The 23,550-nt window shown below is 37.7% G+C and overlaps 1 protein-coding gene across 1 annotated transcript; it reads left to right on the forward strand.

Moving 5' to 3' along the window:
- The first annotated feature begins 79 nt into the window (after window positions 1-79).
- LOC106133729 (xaa-Pro aminopeptidase ApepP) lies at window positions 80-22,873 on the forward strand. Its single transcript, XM_013333548.2, has 17 exons — window positions 80-184; window positions 1,299-1,378; window positions 2,462-2,586; window positions 3,264-3,435; window positions 3,833-3,939; window positions 4,849-4,984; window positions 5,910-6,005; window positions 7,059-7,135; window positions 9,910-10,047; window positions 10,762-10,836; window positions 11,863-12,068; window positions 17,764-17,913; window positions 18,534-18,666; window positions 20,079-20,256; window positions 20,891-20,982; window positions 22,186-22,299; window positions 22,665-22,873. Exons 1-17 carry the CDS (start codon window positions 165-167, stop codon window positions 22,848-22,850), a joined length of 2,085 nt encoding a protein of 694 aa, XP_013189002.2. The 5' UTR covers window positions 80-164; the 3' UTR covers window positions 22,851-22,873.
- Window positions 22,874-23,550: the final 677 nt, after the last annotated feature.

A 23,550-nucleotide genomic window follows, 5' to 3' on the forward strand; every position in this document is an offset into this window, starting at 1 on the left:
TAAATTATTCGATAATATTTACATACGATAATCTCGAAATGAGTGTTTTATCTAAATCCGATAGTGTATCAATAGCTAGACGATAAGTTAATCGGTAAGTATCGCTGTAAAATATTAATTTAGTTGCTTTTTTATTGTTATGGCCTCTATGAGGACAGTCCGCCATGATGTTGCTGTATTTTATGTGAGTATTTATTGCTTTTTTGAATATTGTTTTTTCATAAATATGTATAAATGTGAGTGCTGTGTGGTTCCCGGCACCAATATAAAAAAAGAATTGGACCACTCCATCTCTTTCCCATGGATGTCGTAAAAGGTGACTAAGGAATAGGCTTACAAACTTGGGATTCTTTTTTAGGCGATGGGCTAGCAACCTGTCACTATTTGAATCTCAATTCCATCATTAAGCCAAATACTTACTTACTTTTCAAGACTTGGCTCTGTCTACCCCGCAAGGGATATAGACGTGACCATATGTATGTATGTAATATAAACATTTGCCGCGTATATGTACGTATATGTATGTATAACTCAGCCTTTATTAGGACTAGTTTTCCAATTTAGTCATAGACACGAGATTTAGCGAGTAGCCGTCAGGGGATGGCAAGCTAGGTACTTTGAGTTGGTGACCGCTGAAGTAGTCCAAAGGTCTATATAGGACTCTCGGGCTGCAAGACAGGGCCAGCAGTCTTGAAAGACTGATAGGCCACGCTCAGCTGTTTGGTTTAATGATAGAATTGAGATTCAAATAGTGACAGTTTGCTAGCCCATCGCCTAAATGAATCCGATCCGAAGTTTATAAGCCTATCCTTTAGTCGCCTTTTACGACATCCTATTATTGTTGCTATTGGTGCCGGGAACCACACGCAATGTTTCAAAATTTTGTATTAATATTACATACATACATACATATCATCACGTCTATATCCCTTACGGGGTAGACAGAGCCAACAGTCTTGAAAAGACTGAAAGGCCACGTTCAGCTATTTGGCTTAATGATAGAATTGAGATTCAAATAGTGACAGGTTGCTAGCCTGTCGCCTAAAAAATAATCTCAAGTTAAGCCTATCCCTTAGTCGCCTTTTACGACATCCATGGGAAAGAGATGGAGTGGTACTATTCTTCTTTTTATTGGTGCCGGGAACCACACGGCACGGCACTGTATTAATATTATATGTAGATTTATTATTATCACTCTTACCTGCGACGTTTTACCTTAACGTCACAAGCCTATTTACATATAATCTGCCCATTATATAATTCTAGTATTAACATATAGTTATAACTATATATTTCAGCATAGCCACATCAGTGGTAAATGCTCATATACCTGACCACTATGAAAAGTGGGCGGAACCAGATGGCGGGCCGGAATACCGTAAGTAATCTATATATGTAATACCTTTTTAACATATAATACCCTTTTTAAATATATAATACTTATTTTTAAATACAGGGTGTTTGGTAAATCGCGTTATATATTTTAAGAGGGCACTGAGTATCTGACTCTCGTGCCAAATAATTAGAAAAAAAAAATAAGAAAAAAAAATATCTTATTTATCCAACAAAAACAAGAAGTGTGTCGATCCTTGCGGGCGGCGAAAATTTGAACAAGACGAGTCGCCAGCGCAGCGATGCGGATAGGGAGCCGCCCGTCTCGCTGAATCCGCTTAGCGAGCGCAAGGCGTCCAAACATGCTAAAACTTTTGATTTATTTAATTTTAACATACATACATACATAAAATCACGCCTCTTTCCCGGAGGGGTAGGCAGAGACTACCTCTTTCCACTTGCCACGATCTCTGCATAGTTGCATACTTCCTTCGCTTCATCCTCATTCATAACTCTCTTCATGCAAGCTCGGCGGTTTCTGGTACTTTTGACCTGACCCTTTACCAGGACGTCCTTAATTTGATCAAGATACGTTCGTCTAGGTCTTCCCACTCCGACCTTTCCTTTTTATTTAATTTTTAATACTCATAATAAGTAACTATTTTGTCAGTTTTATATTTTGTAAAGTTAAGCGTGCTCATGATTTATAATGTCCGCGATTTACCAGACACATATATCCTATCCCACTTAATATTATAAATACGAAAGTTTGTATGTCAGGATGACAGTATGGATGTTTGTTACTCTTTCACGCAAAAACTACTGAACCGATTACGATGAAATTTGGTATGTGGGTAGCTGAAGACCCAGAATAACATATAGGCTACTTTTTATCCCGGAGTTCGTGTAGGATTGATAAGGTTTCCATGCGGACGAAGTGGCGGGCGGCCTCTGGTATATACATATAAAGACGAAAAACACTCACTCACTCACTGATTACGAAATCTCAAAAACTTTTGAACGGAACTTTTGATTCAATAATACGCTATACTACTTTCATTGCAATAAGGCCTTTTTTATGTCAATAGAGAGGCACTCAATTTATTTTGTGTCATCATTTTATGTACAGATTTAGGCTCACAGACTGCAAGATTGAGCATTGACAACAGTCTTGAGAGGCTGACTGCACTGAGACAAGTGTTGACTGAAAATTATTTGGACGCGTACATCGTGCCCACAGCGGACGCGCATAATGTGAGTATTTATTACATACATACATATGGTCACGTCTATATCCCTTGCGGGGTAGACAGAGCCAACAGTCTTGAAAAAACTGAATGGCCACATTCAGCTTTTTGGCTTAATGATAGAATTGTGATTCAAATAGTGACAGGTTGCTAGCCCATCGCCTAAAAAAGAATCCCAAGTTTGTAAGCCTATCCCTTAGTCGCCTTTTACGACATCCATGGGAAAGAGATGGAGTGGTCCTATTCTTTTTTGTATCGGTGCCGGGAAGCACACGGCACCAAGTAAGTATTTATTTTCGACTACAAAAACTATACAACCATACATACTTACAACCAGTGTAAAGCAGAGTTATGGTCATGTCATGGCTTAAACCTGAGTTGAATTTTTAGGTAGAAATAAGTTAGAATAAGATTTTTAACGTTTCGATTTTATGCTCCAAAAATAGCTTCGCTCGCTCGAGTTTAGTCACGTCACCCACAGAAGAATACAGTTTTTTCGCATAATCTTAGTTGCCAATATCCATGGGAAAAAGATGAAGTGTTCCTATTCTTTTTTCTTTTGGTGCCGGGAACAACAAGGCACATATCTGTATTTTTTTTTGTCTTCAGTCTCTCCGCTCTTTTGTACGTCAAGCCAAGATTTTCTTCTTTTCTGGGTAAATTATCACGCACGTCTTGTTTCAGTCGCAATACATAGCTCCGTCAGATGCCCGCCGAGTCTGGATATCCGGTTTGGCGGGCTCCTCCGGCACGGCGGTGGTGACCGACACCCAGGCGCTGCTGTGGACTGACAGCAGATACTTTACTCAGTTTTTTATGCAGGTGGACACGGAGCATTGGCAGCTCATGAGGCAGGGTAGGTTCATTTATCGCTATGCAATAAAAAAAAATATAGGTTAGGTTTTTATTTTATTTTATTGCATTGTGTCTTTTGACGCAAGTGTATTTTTTTTTATTATTTTCTCTTGCCCTCTTGAGTTGTACGTGAGTGTGTATAGGTACGAGAAAAAAAACCTAACCTAAAATAGGCTCTCTGAGTTAAGGTAACGGTAAGGGTTTTTGTTTTTTTATTGACTGGTATTTTAAATCGCAGGTCTTTTTTTGGAAATTTTCTCAAGCCATCTATGTTGTTTGGCATTCATTTGATACAACTGAAAACAGTAGACTAGCGGACATGCTTGCTTTTTAATATAGGTTAGGTTAGGTATATAATATAAATTTAACTACTACATTTTATACTACCTATATTCCAGGTATAGACCCACCCATCAATAACTGGTTGGCCCAGAACTTGACCGCAAACAGCAGGGTTGGAGTGGACCCTACTACCTACACGCGCACTGCTTGGAACTCTTTGCAGGTATATGTTCTTTCTTATATCTTCCTCATTTATTGAACTTCTTTGCAGGTAATTTCACTTATCTCAGTTGCACCCTCTGCTGTTCTTCTTTTGAGCCCAGGGACCGCTTTTCTCGTTCTCTCTCTAACTATTCTCTTTTTCATATCTGCATGATCCCAGTTGCACCCTCTGCTGTTCTTCTTTTGAGCCCAGGATCCGTTTTTCACGTTCTCTCTCTGACTATTCTCTTTTTCATATGTGCATGTTCCCAGTTGCACCCTCTGCTGTTCTTCTTTTGAGCCCAGGGACCGCTTTTCTCGTTCTCTCTCTAACTATTCTCTTTTTCATATCTGCATGATCCCAGTTGCACCCTCTGCTGTTCTTCTTTTGAGCCCAGGGACCGCTTTTCTCGTTCTCTCTCTAACTATTCTCTTTTTCATATCTGCATGATCCCAGTTGCACCCTCTGCTGTTCTTCTTTTGAGCCCAGGGACCGCTTTTCTCGTTCTCTCTCTAAGTATTCTCTCTCAAATCTGCATGATCTCAGTTGCACCCTCTGCTGCTGTTCTTTTCGGCTCAGGGTCTGCTTTTCTTTATGGCTTTATGATGGAATTGAGATTCAAATAGCGACAGGTTGCTAGCCCATCGCCTAAAAGTAGAATCCCAAGTACAATGTAGGTACTTAATTGTAATATTTATGATCTATGCGGCTGTAATAGAAATCAGTGGACAACAAAATGCCTCACACATACGAAACTGTGGCAACTTTAATACCATATTTTAAGGAAATAAATTAGAATTAGAATTCTAAAAAACAACGTGCTCTTCCTATCTTCGCACGTTCCCAATTGCACCCTTTGCCGCTTCGGGGCTTGGGATCCGCTTCACGACAAATCTTCATTATTAATTTAACACCCTTCATTTGTTGAAGGCGACACTGTCATCCGCTAACATAGAGCTAGTAGCGACACCAAATAACCTGGTGGACATCGCGAGAACTAACATCGGGGATCCCCCGCCGGGAAGACCTAACAATGATCTGATTGTATTGCCTGTGGAGTTTTCAGGTAGGTGGAAGTAATTGTGGTCAAAAGTACCCGAAACCGCCGAGCTTGCATGAAGAGAGTTATGAATGTGGATGAAGCGAAGGAAGTATGCAGAGATCGTGGCAAGTAGAAAGAGGTAGTATCTGCCTACCCCTCCGGGAAAGAGGCGTGATTTTATGTATGTATGTACGTATGTATGGAAGTAATTCAAATAAACGCACATTAGTTTCATTGCCAACCGATGCCCTTGTGATGAGGGAAAACGTCGTGAGGAAACCTGCACATTCAGGCGACTGTATGTTTAACAAAATGATCCAATACGGGTTAGGTTACTCTGCAAAGGTTATGGTGGTCAGATGGGAGTCGCTTCGTGTAAAAACCTGACTTGCGAGAGTCCAGGATTTACGCTCAACAGCTTACCCCGGGCTCCTCTCCAGAGTGGTGAGGATGCAACCGGGACTATAGCCAAAAGGAAGGAAGAATATCTGTTATATATGTTCAAAGAAGTTTGAAATGTTATACAAACTCCTTGTTAGATCCTTGTTTATCTGTGGTGCGGCGTCCCATGCGCGCGCATCTTGAAAATACATGGCATTCGTGTCCAAGCTATCCTGTGGTTTTATTGCATGAATATTTATAAATATCTATAAAAGTGCCGTGTGGTTCCCGGCACCAATACTTATAAAAAAGAATAGGACCACTCCATCTCTTTCCCGTGGATGTCGTAAAAGGCGACTAAGGGATAGGCTTACAAACTTGAGATTCTTTTTTAGGCGATGGGCCAGCAACCTGTCACAATTTGAATCTCAATTCTATCATTAAGCCAAACAGCTGAACGTGGCCATTCAGTCTTTTCAAGACTGTTGGCTCTGTCTACCCCGCAAGGGATATAGACGTGACCATATGTATGTATCTATAAATATATCAATATTATTTTGGTTTGCAGGTAGGCTGGCGAGCCACAAAATAACAGAATTGTCGGATTTAATGTTGGATCGTGGCGCTACAGCGTTGGTCTTGACTGCTCTAGATGACATCGCGTGTAAGTTATTTATATTAATCTATACATCTATACATATAATATAAAAAAATATATATAAGTAGGTACTAGCTGTTGCCCGCGACTTCGTCCGCGTAAATACAGAGTTGAATCTGTAAAAATGTGGTCTCTGCCTACCCCTCAGGGAAAGAGGCGTGATTTTATGTATGTATATAGATAATAAAACAGTAAAAAATATTTTGTCTGTACATTAAGTATTTTTGACTGAAATGGATAGATGGACTTAGAATTAGAATGAATAATAGAAAGCAAAAAAATTTTTTTTTAATGTTATGTCTGTCTGTCTGTATGTATGATCACGCTTATCTCCGAAAGTACTGAACCGATTTACTTAAAACTTTTTTTAACTCAGAAAAACATTTAAAGGTTGTTTCATCAAAATCGGTTCTCTAAAAAAAAAAGTTATCGTCATTTGAATGAACTCAGGCATGAGTTTGCGTGCCAAATTGTAGATTCAACTCGAAGTTTACGCGGACGAAGTCGCCGGCAACAGGTAGTACTTATATATTTTTTTATATTTTATGTATTTGGATGACCAAAAGCAAGTTTTACAATCATTAGATTTTTAAATATACCTACATTTTATAAAATAACAAAAACTGTTTAAAAAATAAGTAATGCATGAGCCTTCCGATTGTTATTTATTTAATTATTATTTATTTATTTACACCAATAATACAACGGAAGTAGTACACCTCTTAAAGAATTTGGCAAGGAATTCCTAATCGTTTATAAGAAACTTGTATTTTTAGTGCCGTGTGGCTCCCGGCACCAATACAAAAAAAAAATAGGACCACTCCATATCTTTCCCATGGATGTCGTAAAAGGCGACTAAGGGATAGGCTTACAAATTTGGGATTCTTTTTTAGGCGATGGGCTAGCAACCTGTCACTAGTTGAATCTCAATTCTATCGTTAAGCCGAATAGCTGAACGTGGCCATTCAGTCTTTTCAAGACTGTTGGCTCTGTCTACCCTGCAAGGGATATAGACGTGACCATATGTATGTATGTATGTATGTATTTTTATTATTTCAGACACGTTAAACATCCGAGGTTCGGACATACCGTACAATCCTGTGTTTTTCTCTTATTTAATCATCAGGACTGATGTGGTAAGTAAATTTAAGTTATATATCATAAGGGATATAGACGTGATGATATGTATGTATATATGTTTTGTAAACTATAATTTTTCTTTATAATAATAGACTAGCAGCTGTGCCCGCGACTTCGCGTATTAGTTATTTTGGGCATCATTGAAGCCCTCAAGGATGAATAGTTTACCCCGTTTATTTTTTTCACTTTTTCCATTATTTCTTCGCTCTTTATAGTTGTAATGTGATGTTATATAGCCTAAAGCCTTCTTCGATAAATGGTTTATTCAACACAAAAATATTTTTTTCATTTCGAACCTGTACCTAGTTCCTGAGATTAATGCGTTCAAACAAACAAACTTTTCAGCTTTATATTATAAGAAGTATAGATTTGTGTGCCTTTAGACTATAGGAATTAGTCCAAATAAGTGTAAACATGCCTAAAACTAATTTCGTAAGAATCATAAGGGGTTTAAGAAGAAAAAAACCGGCCAAGTGCGAGTCGACTCGCGCGCGAAGGGTTCCATTCCAATACATTTTTTATTACATACTAGCTGTGCCCGCGACTTCGTCCGCGTGATAGTTTGGTCATCATTGAAGCCCTCAAGAATGAAAAATGTACCCCTTTTTTCACATTTTCCATAATTTCCTCGCTCCTAATAGTTGCAGCGTAATGTTAAATAGCCTAAAGCCTTCCTCGATAAATGGTCTATTCAAGACAAAAATAATTTTTCAATTCGAACCAGTAGTTCCTGAGATTGGCGCGTTCAAACAAACAATCAAACTCTTCAGCTTTATAATATTAGTATCTGGTTATTAAAATCGACCAAAAAATTGCTTAATAATTACTTTTGATGTGTAGGAGATTAAAAAGCAATAAAATTTAAGCAATAAAATTAATCGCTATTTAATTATTTATTTTGTAAGTTAATATATACGAGTATTTAAAATTTATACGATGCAACAGCATTAAGATCAAAATTTTCAATTAAATAAAATAATACCGTGGTTCCCGGCACCAATAGAAAAAAGAATAGGACTACTCCATCTCTTCCCCACGGATGTCGTAAAAGGCGACTAAGGGATTGGTTTATACACTTGGGATTCTTCTTTTAGGCGATGTGCTAGCAACCTGTCACTATTTGAATCTCAATTCTATCAAAAAGCCAAACAGCTGAACGTGGCCTTTCAGTATTTTCAAGACTGTTGGCTCAGTCTACCCCGTGAGGGATATAGACGTCATGATATATATGTATGTTTGTGTGGCGACATCTCTACGCCACTCGTCACAACATCAAATCAAACAACAACTGTCAATCATCGCGAAGAAATTGACGCGCTCAACCAATGGCAGTGAAGAATCTAAGACGCGATTTCAAAGATTTCACGGATTGGAGCTATATATACAACCTCCGACACAACATCGTCTGTCTGTAGAAGCCATCTTCACAGCGAACACCACTGCAGGCGCCGCACCCGCGGCGCCCGTTGACCCCGCAGGAAGAGGAAGACCTCATTAGTGGCCGCCACGGCCACGCTCGTGACCTGCCTGCCGTTGCAGGCAGCGTAGACATCCGCTGAAGAGGGCCACAATCCCTGAACAGCTACCCCACATTTCCGCCTAACGGCGGAAATGCAGGAAGACCCACGACGACGACGACATCGTGTGTCGCGCGGTTCCCCAGGCATCACACCTAGCCTGGCGGAAGACCTTCCCTTTGGTGGCGGTCGAGCCGAATCATCGCTCCCGCTACATATGTATAAAATAACTAGCTGTGCCCGCGACTTCGTCCGCGTGGAATATTTATTTTGGGCATCATATTTATTTTTGAATGTGGACGAAGCGAAAGAAGTATGCAGAGATCGTGGCAAGTGGAAAGAGGTAGTCTCTGCCTACCCCTCCGGGAAAGAGGCGTGATTTTATGTATGTATGTATGTATGTATATTTATTTTTGCAAACATCCTCCTCGGCTTTATCAATTATAGCTGCTAATTGTTATGCGACTTGGCGACGACTTGGCCCACATCATTACCCGTGACGGAACGGAGACCGTATAGTGAGATGAGAGGCTTTTGCCCAGTAGTGGGATCTTACAGGCTGATATTTTACTTTAAAATAGTAATAAGGGCAATCGAAAGATGCGGGGTGAGGGGGGCGGTCAGGCGGTCACGCGTATTAGAAAGAACGCTGGTTCGCCGTATTAAATGTTTCGCTGCAAATTGCTTATAACCACTATATCTCAAAACCTATTCGTCTGATTTATATACTGTAAATGGCAATTTTAATCTACATGAAAAGCCGAAAGTAATAAACATATTTATTTGGATAAGGATTAATACTGAATTAAAGAAAATTGGTTTCAAAATAACTTATGTTTATAATGAAAAAATAATCTTAAAAAATGAACATAAAAGTGGTTATTGTAAGTAAACCTTAAGAGATAGATATATGCTCTCGCGGACTTTTTTGTGGCAAAAAATGTGTACTTCACATCTTTAGTACATTGTTTTACTATATCTTTGTTGGTTTGCGCAGCGTTCGCGTGGAAAGCTCGCAGATAGCCGACTTATTCAACTTTCACCGTCATTGTTGACGTTTCCAGTAGGAAATCCGGGATAAAAATGTAGCCTATAGCCTTCCTCGATAAATAGACTATCTAACAGAGAAAGAATTATTCAAATCGGTTCAGTAGTTTCTGAGATTAGCGCGTTTAAACAAACAAACAAACAAAACAAACTCTTCAGCTTTATAATATTAGTATAGAAGTATAGATATTATTATTTTCTTTTAGGACGCACCAAACAACGTTATACTATTTTGGGGGACAGGTGTGCTGCCCAGTGAAATAACGGAGCATTTGTCTTCAGAAGGACTGCAGATTGAAACCCGGCCGTATGCTGACATATTTAATTATCTGTCTGAATTCTCTGTGAGTGGGTACTTGCAACATTTAGCTGTTTTAGTGTTTGTGCTAGGAGGAAGAAGTGTTTCTTACTTGAATTCCTCGCGGGAAGACAGCTGTGGCCACGTATCTTGATCAAATTAAGGACGTCCTGGCAAAGGGTCAGGTCAAGAGTACCCGAAACCGCCGAGCTTGCATGAAGAGAGTTATGAATGCGGATAAAGCGAAGGAAGTATGCAGAGATCGTGGCAAGTGTAAAGATGTAGTCTCTGCCTACCCCTCGGGGAAAAAGGCGTGATTTTATGTATGTATGTATTGTTTGTGAGGTGCGTATGTCAACGGGACAGACAGACAGACAGACGAACGGCCTGAACTGTAAAGGTTTTAGAGTAGGCTGCAGTCATATTAATAAATAGGTAATTTATAGGTGCCGTGTGGTTCCCGGCACCAATACAAAAAAGAATAGAACCACTCCATTTCTTTCCCATGGATGCCATAAAAGGCGACGAAGGGATAGGATTCCATACTTGTGATTCTTGTTTAAGGCGATAGGCTAGCAACCTGCGACTATTTGGATATCAATTCCATCATTAGCATTAGCCGAGCAGCTAAACGTGGCCATTCAGTCTTTTCAAGACTGTTGGCTCTGTCTACCCCGCAAGGGATATAGACGTGACCATATGTATGTATGTATTATTTTAAAAATATTTTATCTTAGTATTAAATGATATTTGATTGCAGAGTGAATTACCACCGAGCAGTGTCATATGGCTGCCTGACAGTGGGAGCCACGCTATATATACTGCGGCAGAAGCAGTGAGTGGGCCAATATATTAAATTAATATCTTTTTTACTTATATTTAATCAGTTTATTTTTAACATCAATATTACAATAGTTCTTCGACTAATAATAATCAAATTTTTGAATTTCTAACGTCGTCTATTATTAATATTAAATTAATATCTTTTGTTTTATGTTTAAAACATCCATATTATTACCATTGTTCTTAATCTAATAATAGCTAATAAATTAAATTAATATCTTTTTTTATATATTTTTTTTAACATCCATATTATTACATAGTTCTCAATCTTATAATAATCAAATTATTGAATTTCTGAATTTGAACTTCGTCGGCGCTGCGACGACCTCGTTCAAAATTCAAATTAATTTTTTTTTATTCATTTTCAGACATAACTGTATTATTGTCATATTTTGTTTTTACTTTATTATTGTCTTTTGGTTGCACAACATTGGTTGTCGACGAATAAATTACTCAAAACTAAATTTACTGCCGCTTCCAAACCGTCAGTGCAGAAGAAGCGGTAACAAACTGCACTGCAGCATTTTCCTCAATAACGTCAACTTCACAATTATCCAACTTATATAATAGAAATGTGGACGAGAGAATACATTGTTGTGATTAATTGACTCATACGAAATTTAATAAATAAATAAATAATAAGTATATACGGGACAAATTGCACAGATTGAGTTAGCCTCGAAGTAAGTTCGAGACTTGTGTTACTAGATACTAACTCAACGATACTATATTTTAGAATAAATACTTATATAAAAAACATCCAAGACCCAGGCCAGTCAGAGAAAGTTCGTTCCTCATCATGCCCTGGCCGGCATTCGAACCCGGTACCTCCGGTGACACAGACAAGCGCACTACCGCTGCGCCGTCAATTTAATCAATAAAATATAAAATTTTAATACGGAACGGCAATTTTAAATAAACTAATATAGGTACAGAGTGTAGGTGTACCTAATTTTGATCTAAGGAGTTTCATATCAAACAACGAACCTTCACGAGGCTCCTGATCTGATTCCCACAGGGCAACGCCAGTATCTTATCAACCCTATCTCCAGTCTCGAACATTAAATGTATCAAGAACGACGTAGAACTTAGCGGGTTCAGATCCGCTCATGTCAAAGACGGAGTTGCTGTGGTCCGCGGGTTGAGATGGATTGAAGAAGCTGTCGCCGCTGGGGAGGTCATAACAGAAATCGACCTGTCTGACAAACTAGCTGAGTTCAGAAGGTATACTTACATATGGTCACGTCTATATACCTTGCGGGGTAGACAGAGCCAAAAGGCTCGAAAAGAACGGCTGGTTCGGCTCGCGGGCCCGAAAGCAAAAGATCGGAAGTAGATACGTGCTAAGTTTTTTCACTATAATAATTGTTAAAAGTGATTAAGTGCTGATATATTTCATAAAAAACTGTGCTTCCATAAAAAAACAAACATTCTCATGCATAAACATAGTGCCAAACCATAAAAATTGTCAATTAAAAAACAAAACAGTTTCAAATCTATCACAAAAAAAGTGAGAACAACCCTTCGGAATTCATCGCCGTTACCGCGCCAAAAACGACCAACCAATCACCGTGTGAAATACATATTCGCGCGCATCTCGGCGACCAATGTTGATTGTCGTTGTACGTAATTACGAAGATTAATAAAAAATCTACCGCAAAAACGACAATGGCTACACAGGGAATTAATTGCGCTGCAGGGTGCGATCAAAATTTGAAAAATGGAGACTTTTTAAAATGCACTACTTGCCAAGCAAAGTACCATCATGGCTGCCTTAATATGACACTATCTTACTACATAAAAAACAAACACATCCTAACCAATACATGGCGGTGCCCTTCATGTGAAAATGTCACAAAAAGAATCAGAAACGACAACACACCCGTTAGTAAACACAGACAATTCCTTTTAGACGAGACTACTATGTCGATAGATGAAAATTTACATAATAAAACATTGGACGATTCAATCACACCCCCAAATACACAAAATACACCAAGAGGTATAAAAAGCCAATGTATTGAGGACCAAAACATTATCACTCTAGAAAAAATTAGTCTTTTACTAGATTCGAAACTTGAAATGAACAAAATATCGATTATATCAGATATAAAGGCTATATTGACATCAGAAATAAACTCCGCTGTTCTACGATTAAAACAGGAATTCAATGAAAAAACAAACACTTTGCAACACCAACAAAATGAACAGAACAAACAAATCTCTGCAATAAGTGAAGAAGTTAAAAAAATAAGTTTAGAAAACGAAAGACTAAAAAAGGAACTTGAAGACTTACAAAAAAAAAACAACATTACCTTAGGATTAGAAGATAAGATACAAGAAAAAACTGGACAAATAAGTGACCCGCATAACATGCATGCCTTTGTATTATACGGTCTTACTGAATACTTAGGAGAACAGGAATATGAAATCGAATCTAGAATTATTAATGCATTTAAAGACATATTACAGATAGATCTAACAGGGTACATAGAAGAAATAAGACGATTAGGAAACAGAGGACCACGACGACCTCTGCGTATAGAATTAATAAGTAAACGAATGTCGCAATATATACTTAGAAATGTCAAATATTTTAAAAACACAGGACTATATGTATCGAAGCTACTAGATAAAAAAACACTGGACGACAAAAACAAACATAGAATGACGATACATAAACATAATATGACCCAAAATAATAACACATCAGTAAGAAGATACACAAGTACGCAGTGCACCACCAGCGTGAGTTCACCAAAAACTAGGACCAGCACCACTCACCTGCCTTCCGGTTCATATCACAACAACAGCGTCACTATAAACGAGCACATTCCAGCAGCTAACTCACACCGCACATTTCGCGACCACTTGTGAACTAAATGTGATGTTTCAGAATATGCAAAGCCTATGGAACAAACGAGATATTTTTGAAGCTTTCCTTGATCAATATCAAGACACCTTTCACGCATGCTGTTTATCAGAGACCTTTTTAAATGAAAATAAATTGACGCTTTTACACTTCAATCGGTATCACGTAGCAACTGCATACTGCCGGCAAACAAAGGCGAGGGGCGGGGTCTGCATAGTGTTGCGGAATGATCTTGTTTATGTTGAGAGAAAAGATATTAGGGACATGTCAATCGAGTTTCTTGTGGAATTGTGTGCCGTGGAACTAACTGACCATAATGTTATCCTTATCTCATTTTATTGGAACGACAGACAGATAAACGATTTCTTTATACAATTAGAATTAATATTGAACTATTTGTCTAAAAAATACAGTAAGAAACGCATTGTGCTTGGAGGAGATTTTAATATTGACATTTTATTAGACGACGTTAATTCCAAAAAACTACTTTTCCTAATGGCGGAACATAATTTGACACCTCAAATAAAAGATCCGACACGGGTAACAAGCACGTCATCCACTTGCATTGACATAATTTTTACAAATTTTTCTGACTTGAACTTATATGCACAAGTTAGGGATTTTGGATTTTCTGATCATAAAAGCGTAACTATTAAAACAAATTTACTTATAATTGACAAACCATCAATCTGGCGACGAGAAAAACGTATCTTTGACAATAATAACATACAAAAATTCAAAACAGAATTACACAGTATATGTTGGAATGACATCATAAAATATGAAAAAAATATTAACGAAAATTATAATTCATTTAACATTGTTTTAAAAAACATACTTGACAAATGCATTCCCAAAAAAACTATAAAAGTTAAATCAAACTTCAAAAAACGCTGGCTTACAAAAGGGATAAAAATATCGTGTAGAAATAAAAGACAGTTAAAAATTTTGGTAAATAGTTCAAAAAGTGATATCCTAAAAAAATACTATAAAACTTATGAAAAAACTTTAAAGAGGGCGATTATTAAGTCAAAAAAATTTAATTATATAAACCAAGTTAAAACATCTAAAAATATTGTAAAATCGATGTGGCGAATTATAAAAGAGAGAACAAATAAAAACACACGAAACCTGCATCAAAACATAGAATTGAACATCCATAACAATCTGACGTCGGATCCAAATGCAGTGGTCAACGCATTTAATAAATACTTTGCATCAGTTGGGATGCCTGGTGGCTCCACGCAGCCACCAGGCAGGCCCGTACTACATCCCCCAGAAAATTCCATGTTCTTACGACAAATGGATTTATCAGAAGTCAAGAAAATATTGAAACGACTAAAAAGTAAATATAGTACCGGAATTGACGAGATGCCACCTATTCTTTTTAAACAATGTGCCGACGAGCTTACCCTACCGCTAACGTTGATGATTAATCAATCCTTTACGGAAGGTGAATTTCCAGACCTCTTAAAAATTTCCCTGATTACACCTGTACATAAAAAAGGGGAAAAAACGGTGACTCGAAATTTCCGTCCTATAGCAATACCCTGCACAGCTGCAAAAGTTTTTGAGAAAGCAATGTGCATACAAGCCTATAATTATTGTGAAAAATTTAACATCCTTGACGATTGCCAAAATGGTTTCCGAAAAAATAAATCCACTACACTTGCGACTTTTAAATATATACAAGAAATACTAAACTTATTAAACGATAAAAAATATGGTATTGGAATACTGCTGGATATGACACAGGCATATGACAGGGTCCAGTACAATATATTATTGGATAAATTACAGGGAGTAGGCATAAGGGGAGTTGCTCTTAATTGGTTTAGATCATATTTGCAAAATAGGGAGCAATATGTTGAAATAGAGTATTTTGACTATGATTCGGGAACGATTGTACCAGTCAGGTCAGAAACCGCTCACATGCAGTGTTCTATTCCCCAAGGTAGTGTTGTCGGATGCTTATTATTTCTTATATATATAAATGACTTACCAAAAATTTTGACTCAGACTTGCATATTATTCGCGGACGACGTATCTATTTTAACGCCATACTTAAAAACTTACACAAATTATTGACTGCGTAATATCATGGCTATCCGACCACAATCTTGACATTAATTTTATTAAAACAAAAATAATGGAATTTCGACCCTATCAAAAACCCCCTATAAATATAGACTTCACCTATAATGGCATAAAACTAGAATGCGTTAGTAGTTTCCAACTACTCGGGCTGGTGTTGGACACAAATATAAATTGGAAAGCCCATATTAACAAAATAGCAACAAAATTATCTAAATTCATTTACGCACTCCGAGAACTTAAAAAAACGACAAACAAAAACACTGCCTTAACAGCCTATTATGCATATGCATTCTCGTGGCTAATATACGGAATTGTTCTCTGGGGAAATAGCACCGACGCAGATAAACTTTTTATCCTACAAAAAAAATGTATTCGGATAATAAATAATGTTCAAGGGACGGATACCTGCAAACCTCACTTTCAAAACCTAAAAATTTTGACTTTACCCTCAATATACATTTTGGAGGCATGTAAATTCGTGAGAAAACACCCAGAATTCTACAATAAAAAAGATAATTTACCGCGGCGTTATCCCACAAGACAGAAAAATAAATTAGTAACACCTAGCTATAAACTGGTAATCTCAAATTCTGGCCCATTAGCGATGACTACAAAAATCTATAATGCCCTACCTGACTGCATAAGAAAAGAAGAAAATATGAACTTATTTATTAAAAACTTAAAATTACTTTTGACCGATAAATGCTACTATACACTGGACGAGTTTTTAAACGATAGAAATATTGACATTTAAATTATCTTTCATTATTATATACATACATATACTTTTATCAATTAAATACATGTTATAAATTATATTCATATTCATTTTGTATTACTTATTAATGTTCTCTCCAAATATAATGCGACACTTTTTATTGTTAGATATATTCAACACATTAGTCGACATAAGCCTGCCCGCCGTTCCATATTATTTTGTAATTGCGATGCCCAACAGGGTTCATATTGTACCTATTTATAAGCAGAATTGTAATTTAACTGATGTACTTTATGATATGCAATAAAGAATTTGAAATTTGAAAAAAAAAAAGACTGATAGGCCGCGTTCAGATGTTTGGCTTAATGATAGAATTGAGATTCAAATAGTGACAGCCCATCGCCTAAAAAAAGAATCACAAGTTTGTAAACCTATCCCTTAGTCGCCTTTTACGACATCCATGGGAAAGAGATGGAGTGGTCCTATTCTTTTTTGTATTGGTGCCGGGAACCACACGGCACTTTAGAAGGAAAGTATACATACATATAATTACGTCTTGCGGGGTAGACAGCCAAAAGGCTTGAAAAAACTGATAGGCCACGTTCAGATGTTTGGTTTTATGATAAAATCGAGATTCAAATACTTACAGTTTGATAGCACATCGCCAAAAAGAAGAATCCCAAGTTAATAAGCCTTTTATTAGGTTAGTACCTTAGTCGCCTTTTACGGCATCCAAGGGGAAGACATGGAGTGGTACTATTTTAAAATGCCGAAACCCCATCACCTACAATAATTGATATTAAATTAGAAACATATTTTCAGGGAAGAAGCTATTTTTTAAATGCTAAACTCCATCACCTACAAAAATCTATAATATAAAAATGAATCGCTAAATGTGTTGGTAAGCGGATAACTCAAGAACGCCTGGACCAATTTGGCCAATTCTTTTTTTTTAATATTCGTCGAAGCTCATGGATGATTTTTACGGCGAAAAAATACCAAATAATTGCCTGAAAAACCTTAAAAAGTCCTTTTCTTTATCCCATACAAACGTTTTCTAACTAATACGTACAATCAATTTGAGCTTTATTGCTAATGTATAAAGTTCACTATTGTCTAAGCAATGTAGGTCTAATAGATAGGAACAAAAAACTGTCATATTACAAATCCTTTTGACAGAACGAAGTCTGTCGGGTCAGCTAGTTGATATTAAATTAGAAACATATTTTCAGGGAAGAAGCAGATTCTTATGGTCCCTCCTTCTCCACCATAGCCGGCGCTGGTGAGAACGGCGCCGTCATCCACTACAGCCCGCCCAGGGAAGGTTCCAGGGTCATCAGGTCTGATGACATGCTTCTTGTGGACTCCGGGGGGCAGTACATGTAAGGCATACGTAGGTACATAGGTATAGTCACGTCTGTATCCCTTGCGGGGTAGACGGAGGTAACAGTTTCGATAATAATGAAAGGTTCGTAATTCGAATAGTGAGAGGTTGCTGGCCCATTGTCTACAAGTGGAATCCGAAGTTTGTAAGACTATCCCTTAGTCGCCTTACTCGAGTCGAAAGATATCGAATGGTTCTATGCTTAAGTGCAGGAGACCACACCTGGAATTGAGATTCAAATTGTGACACTTTGCTGGCTCATTGTCTACAAGATGAATCCCGAGTTTGTAAGCCTATCCCTTAGTTGTCTTTTACGACATCCATGTGAAAGATATCGAGTGGTTCTATTAAAAAGTGCAGGAAACCATTGCAAGCCTATCTCTTAGTCGCCTTTAACGGCATCCATGTGAAAGATATCGAGTGGTTCTATTAAAAAGTGCAGGGAACCATTGTAAGCCTATCTCTTAGTCGCCTTTAACGGCATCCATGTGAAAAATATCGAGTGGTTCTATTAAAAAGTGCAGGGAACCATTGTAAGCCTATCTCGTCGCCTATTACTACATCTATGGTAAAAACATATCGCATGGTTCTAAGCATTGAATTAATTTATTTCTGTAGAGACGGAACAACCGACATTACTAGGACTCGCCACGTGGGCGCGTCGCCCTCCTTCGAGCAAAGCCGCGCGTTCACACGAGTCTTGAAAGGGCAGATTCTGATGGCCACCGCTGTTTTCCCGCGGGGAATTCAAGTAGGAAACTCTTTAAATTGCCTATTTATTCATATGACCGCAGCCTACTCTAAATCCTTTACAAATATAAATCTTATATATAAAATCTTATATATAAAATTCTCGTGTCATAATGTTTGTCTCCGTACTCCTCCGAAACGGCTTGACCGATTCTCATGAGATTTTGTGAGCATATCGAGTAGGTCTGAGAATCGGCCAACATCTATTTTTCATACCCCTTAGTGATAAGGGTTGTACACCCTGAACATTTTTTTAACTAGAAATTACTTGAAAATTATATATATGGCAAAACAACGTTTGCCGGGACAGCTAGTATATAAATATATATATATATACGGGACAAATTACGCAGATTGAGTTAGCCTCGAAGTAAGTTCGAGACTTGTGTTACGAGATACTAACTCAACGATACTATATTTTATAATAGAATACTTATATAGATAAACATCCAAGATCCAAGCCAATCAGAGCAAGTTCTTTTCTCATCATGCCCTGGCCGGGATTCGAACCCGGGACCTCCGGTGTCTTAGACAAGCGTACTACCGCTGCGCCACAGAGGCCGTCAAATACAGTTCAGGCCGTTCGTCTGTGGAATGCTTTACCCGTTGACGTACGCACCTCACAAACAATACATATCTACATAAAATCACGCCTTTTTCCCGTAGGGGTAGGCAGAGACTACATCTTTACATACATACATATGGTCACGTCTATATCCCTTGCGAGGTAGACAGAGCCAATAGTCTTGAAAAGACTGAGTGGCCACGTTCAGCTATTTGGCTTAATGATAGAATTGAGATTCAAATAGTGACAGGTTGCTAGCCCATCGTCTAAAAAAGAATCCCAAGTTTGTAAGCCTATCCCTTAGTAGCCTCTTACGACATCCATGGGAAAGAGATGGAGTGGTCCTATTCTTTTTTGTAATGGTGCCGGGAACCATACGGCACATACATCTTTACAGTTGCCACGATCTCTGCATACATCCTTCGCTTTATCCACATTCATAACTCTCTTCACGCAAGCTCGGCGGTTTAGGGTACTTTCAACCTGACCCTTTACCAGGACGTCCTTAATTTGATCAAGATACGTTCGTCTAGGTCTTCCCACTCCGACTTTTCCCTCCGAACTCTTTGCATATCTGCTTGGTCGGCCGCGGTGATATGACGTATTTAGGATCGTGGATTTTGATACTTTAATTTTTTTTTCGTACTTTCTGAAATATGAACCGATATTTTTCTTTTAACGTTTTTAAATATCCTTCAGATGAGTACACTTAACAGTTAAATTTATGCAGTTGAATTTAAAGTCACCCTGTATATACAACCACCGACCAACCTAGCCTGGCGGAAGATCTTCCCTTTGCCGAATCATCGCTCTTAAAAATTATATTATCACCAAATTTACGCACCCAGGGACACAGACTTGAGACTCTTGCCAGGAAGGCCCTATGGGACGTGGGTTTGGACTACGGGCACGGCACGGGGCACGGGGTGGGCCACTTCCTGAACGTGCACGAGGGTCCCTCCGGCATCCTGTCCGGCCCCATAGCTACAGACCCTGGGATCGTTGAGAAGATGATATTCAGCAACGGTTCGTATGCAAATATTATGTAGGTAGAACTTCAGCTAGTGATGGAATTGAGATTCAAATAGTGACTAGGTTGCCGTAACCAATCTCTGCAAAATTAACACTTAATACATACATATACATATGGTCACGTCTATATCCCTTGCGGGGTAGACAGAGCCAACAGTCTTGAAAAGACTGATAGGCCACGTTCAGCTGTTTGGCTCAATGGTGGAATTGAGATTCAAATAGAGACAGGTTGCTAGCACATCGTCTTAAAAAAGAATCCCGAGTTTGTTTGTTTGTTAAGCCTATTCCTGAGCCAAATAGCTGAACGTGGCCTATCAGTCTTTTCAAGACTGTTGTCTCTGTCTACCTCACAAGGGATATAGACGTGATTATATGTATGTATGTATCTACTAATAATAAAAAACAACTAGGTGCTCCTAAAATACTAATTTATAAAAAAAAAATATTGCAGTTGGGATTCGACTTTTAGGCGACAGGCTAGTAACATATCACTATTTGAATCTCAATTCTATCATCAAGCCAAACAGCTGAACGTGGCCTATCAGTCTTTTCAAGATTGTTCGGCTCTGTCTACCCCGTAAGGTATATAGACGTGACCATATGTATGTATTAAGTGTGAATTTTACAGAGCCTGGTTACTACGAAGTGGGCGAGTACGGAATCCGACATGAAGACTTGGTGGAAGTCATCGTGGTCAACAGCACTTCTGACCACATCATGGTAAACATCCCCAATTTAATTTTATTTAGGTTTTTATTTTTATTAGACTGAGGGATAGGCTTTAAAAATTTGGGATACTTATTTGAAGCGATGGGCTAGCAATCTGTCGCTTTTTGAATCTCAATTCCATCATGAAACTATACAGCTGAACGTGGCCTTTCAGTCTTTTCAAGATTGTTGGCTCTGTCTACCCCACGAGAGATATAGACGTTATATTACGTTACGTTATTATATGAATGAATGTAGGTTAATAATATATGTAATTGCATGATATTTGTACCTACAAATTAGGACTAAGCTTAATTTTGGAAATGCTGTGTCACCTATAATTGGGTTGCATGCTAGCACACTAAATGTAATGTTTATTGTAAATGTTTGCCATGTAACCTGTTGGTGTACCTAAATAAATAAATAAAGGTACACCCAGCTAAAAATTACGTGACTATATGTATTTGTAATTAAGGGAGTATATAAAAACCATTTCCTCCTGGCTTTAGTCCCGGTTGCATCCTCACCACTCTGGAGAGGAACCCGGGGTATGTCTTTGATCATGAACCCTACCATCTGAGACTCACAACTTTTGCATGAGAACATAACTCGTATTGGATCAATCATGGTTACACATCCAGTTGTCCAAGTTTCCTCACGATGTTTTCCCTCACCGTAAGACCATCGGTTAGAATTCAAACTAATGTACATAACTTAGAAAATAGTCTTTGGTACATGGCCGCGGTGGGATTTGAACCTGCACCTTTTAATTGCTTCACGCATTTAATCCGGCCGCCTAACCGATTCGACCACAGAATTTATCACCAAACAGCAAAATTCTTTCACATACCTACGTTCTTTTGATTTCCTTAATAAGTATATAATATAGAAAAAAAATAATAATAATTTCTTTATTTCTGTACCAACTTAGATCAAACATATTTGTGACCGAGATCTCCTTTTATGTAAGGAATTACTTGTGTTAAGAGATCCCGCTCTTCAATAACAACAAGTATTTAAGTTTATGTTAGTACATCATAAAAGCTAAATTATTATTAATAGTACAAATATTAACTGAGTCTAAATGTTTTATGTAAATGTAGGTGGTATAAATGGGTGTGTGTTTTACGTTAATATTTATAAGTTTAATTGTTCACACAGGAATATGGAATATAGAAAAAATAGTACTTACCTTATTCGTATTATCTATTTCAGGCAGACAGTATAGTGGGTGACTTCGCCGGCGTGGGAGCCCTAGGTTTCTACACCATATCTTTGGTGCCGCACCAGACTGCCTGCCTGGATGTAGAGCTGCTTACGGATTTGGAGGTGAGAGAGATATATTTTATTGTATAAATAATATGCCGGAACCACACGGCTCGTCAAAACCAGTGCACGATCTACATGTGACATTTTGCAAACATAAATAATGTGGAGTACGGAGAAAGGTATTAAAGGGTACTTTTCACTTGATCGAATGCTGATATTATATATATATATACGTTATACATTTTCATATACATATATATATATTCAATATAAGTATATAGGTATACGTATATTGAAAATGTTTAATAGTCTGATTGTGTTATATAAAAAAGTGAGGCTCACTATCGCATTCATAAAATCAGCTAAGAATTTTTTGAATTATATGAATAAGATTTATTTCAATACAAAAATTTCTTTTATTACAGATAAAATACATAAACGACTACCACGCCAGAGTATTATCGACTCTAGGCCCTATATTACAAGAGAGGGAACTGTTTGAAGACTACAATTGGTTGGAGAGGGAATGCGCGCCAATCGCGAGGAGCGCCGCCATTTTGTTGACGTCGTCGCCATTTTGGATTGTAGCTGTCATTGTGTTTAGGTTATAGATTAAACATAGATATGAATATTATGTTTTTTTCTTTTATTTATTAATTGAAGCAAAAAAGGGTCGGTTCAAGATTTCTTATGTGACTAAAATATCCAACTAATATATGACCTACAGTGCAATAAAATACTACAAATAGCTAATTATGGCTATGGCTAATTATATTTAGTGAAAACATATTTGAGATATCAACATGAAGTGAAACGATCTTTTCGTGTCCGTTTGACAGAAGGAAGTGAAAGTCATTCATTTGTATTATCACGTCTATATCCCTTGCGGGGTAGACAAGAGCTAGAAGTCCTGAAAGACTGACAGGCCACGTTCAGCTGTTAATGATAGAATTGAGATTCAAATAGTGACAGGTTGTTAGCCCATGGCCCAAAAGAATCTCAAGTTTATAAGCCTATCCCTTAGTCGTCTTTTACGACATGGAAGAGTGATGGAATGGTCCCATTATTTTTTATATTGGTGCCGGGAACCATACGGCTCGTACCTATGTTAATACATAGATAATAAACTATATAGTTTCATTAATTTTCTGGTAGTAAACCGGCACTTAAAAACTGAGGCAAAAAAAAGATAATCGTTAATTTTTTTTATATAAGTGTCTTAGAACCATGATTTTGAGTCATATATAGGCGCTTCTTAATTTAAAAGCTTCTTCAGTTCTACCAAGACCGAGGGTAAAAGTAATTAAGTAC

This window comes from Amyelois transitella, chromosome 28, assembly GCF_032362555.1.
Source record: "Amyelois transitella isolate CPQ chromosome 28, ilAmyTran1.1, whole genome shotgun sequence".
NCBI classification, from domain to species: Eukaryota; Metazoa; Arthropoda; class Insecta; order Lepidoptera; family Pyralidae; genus Amyelois; species Amyelois transitella.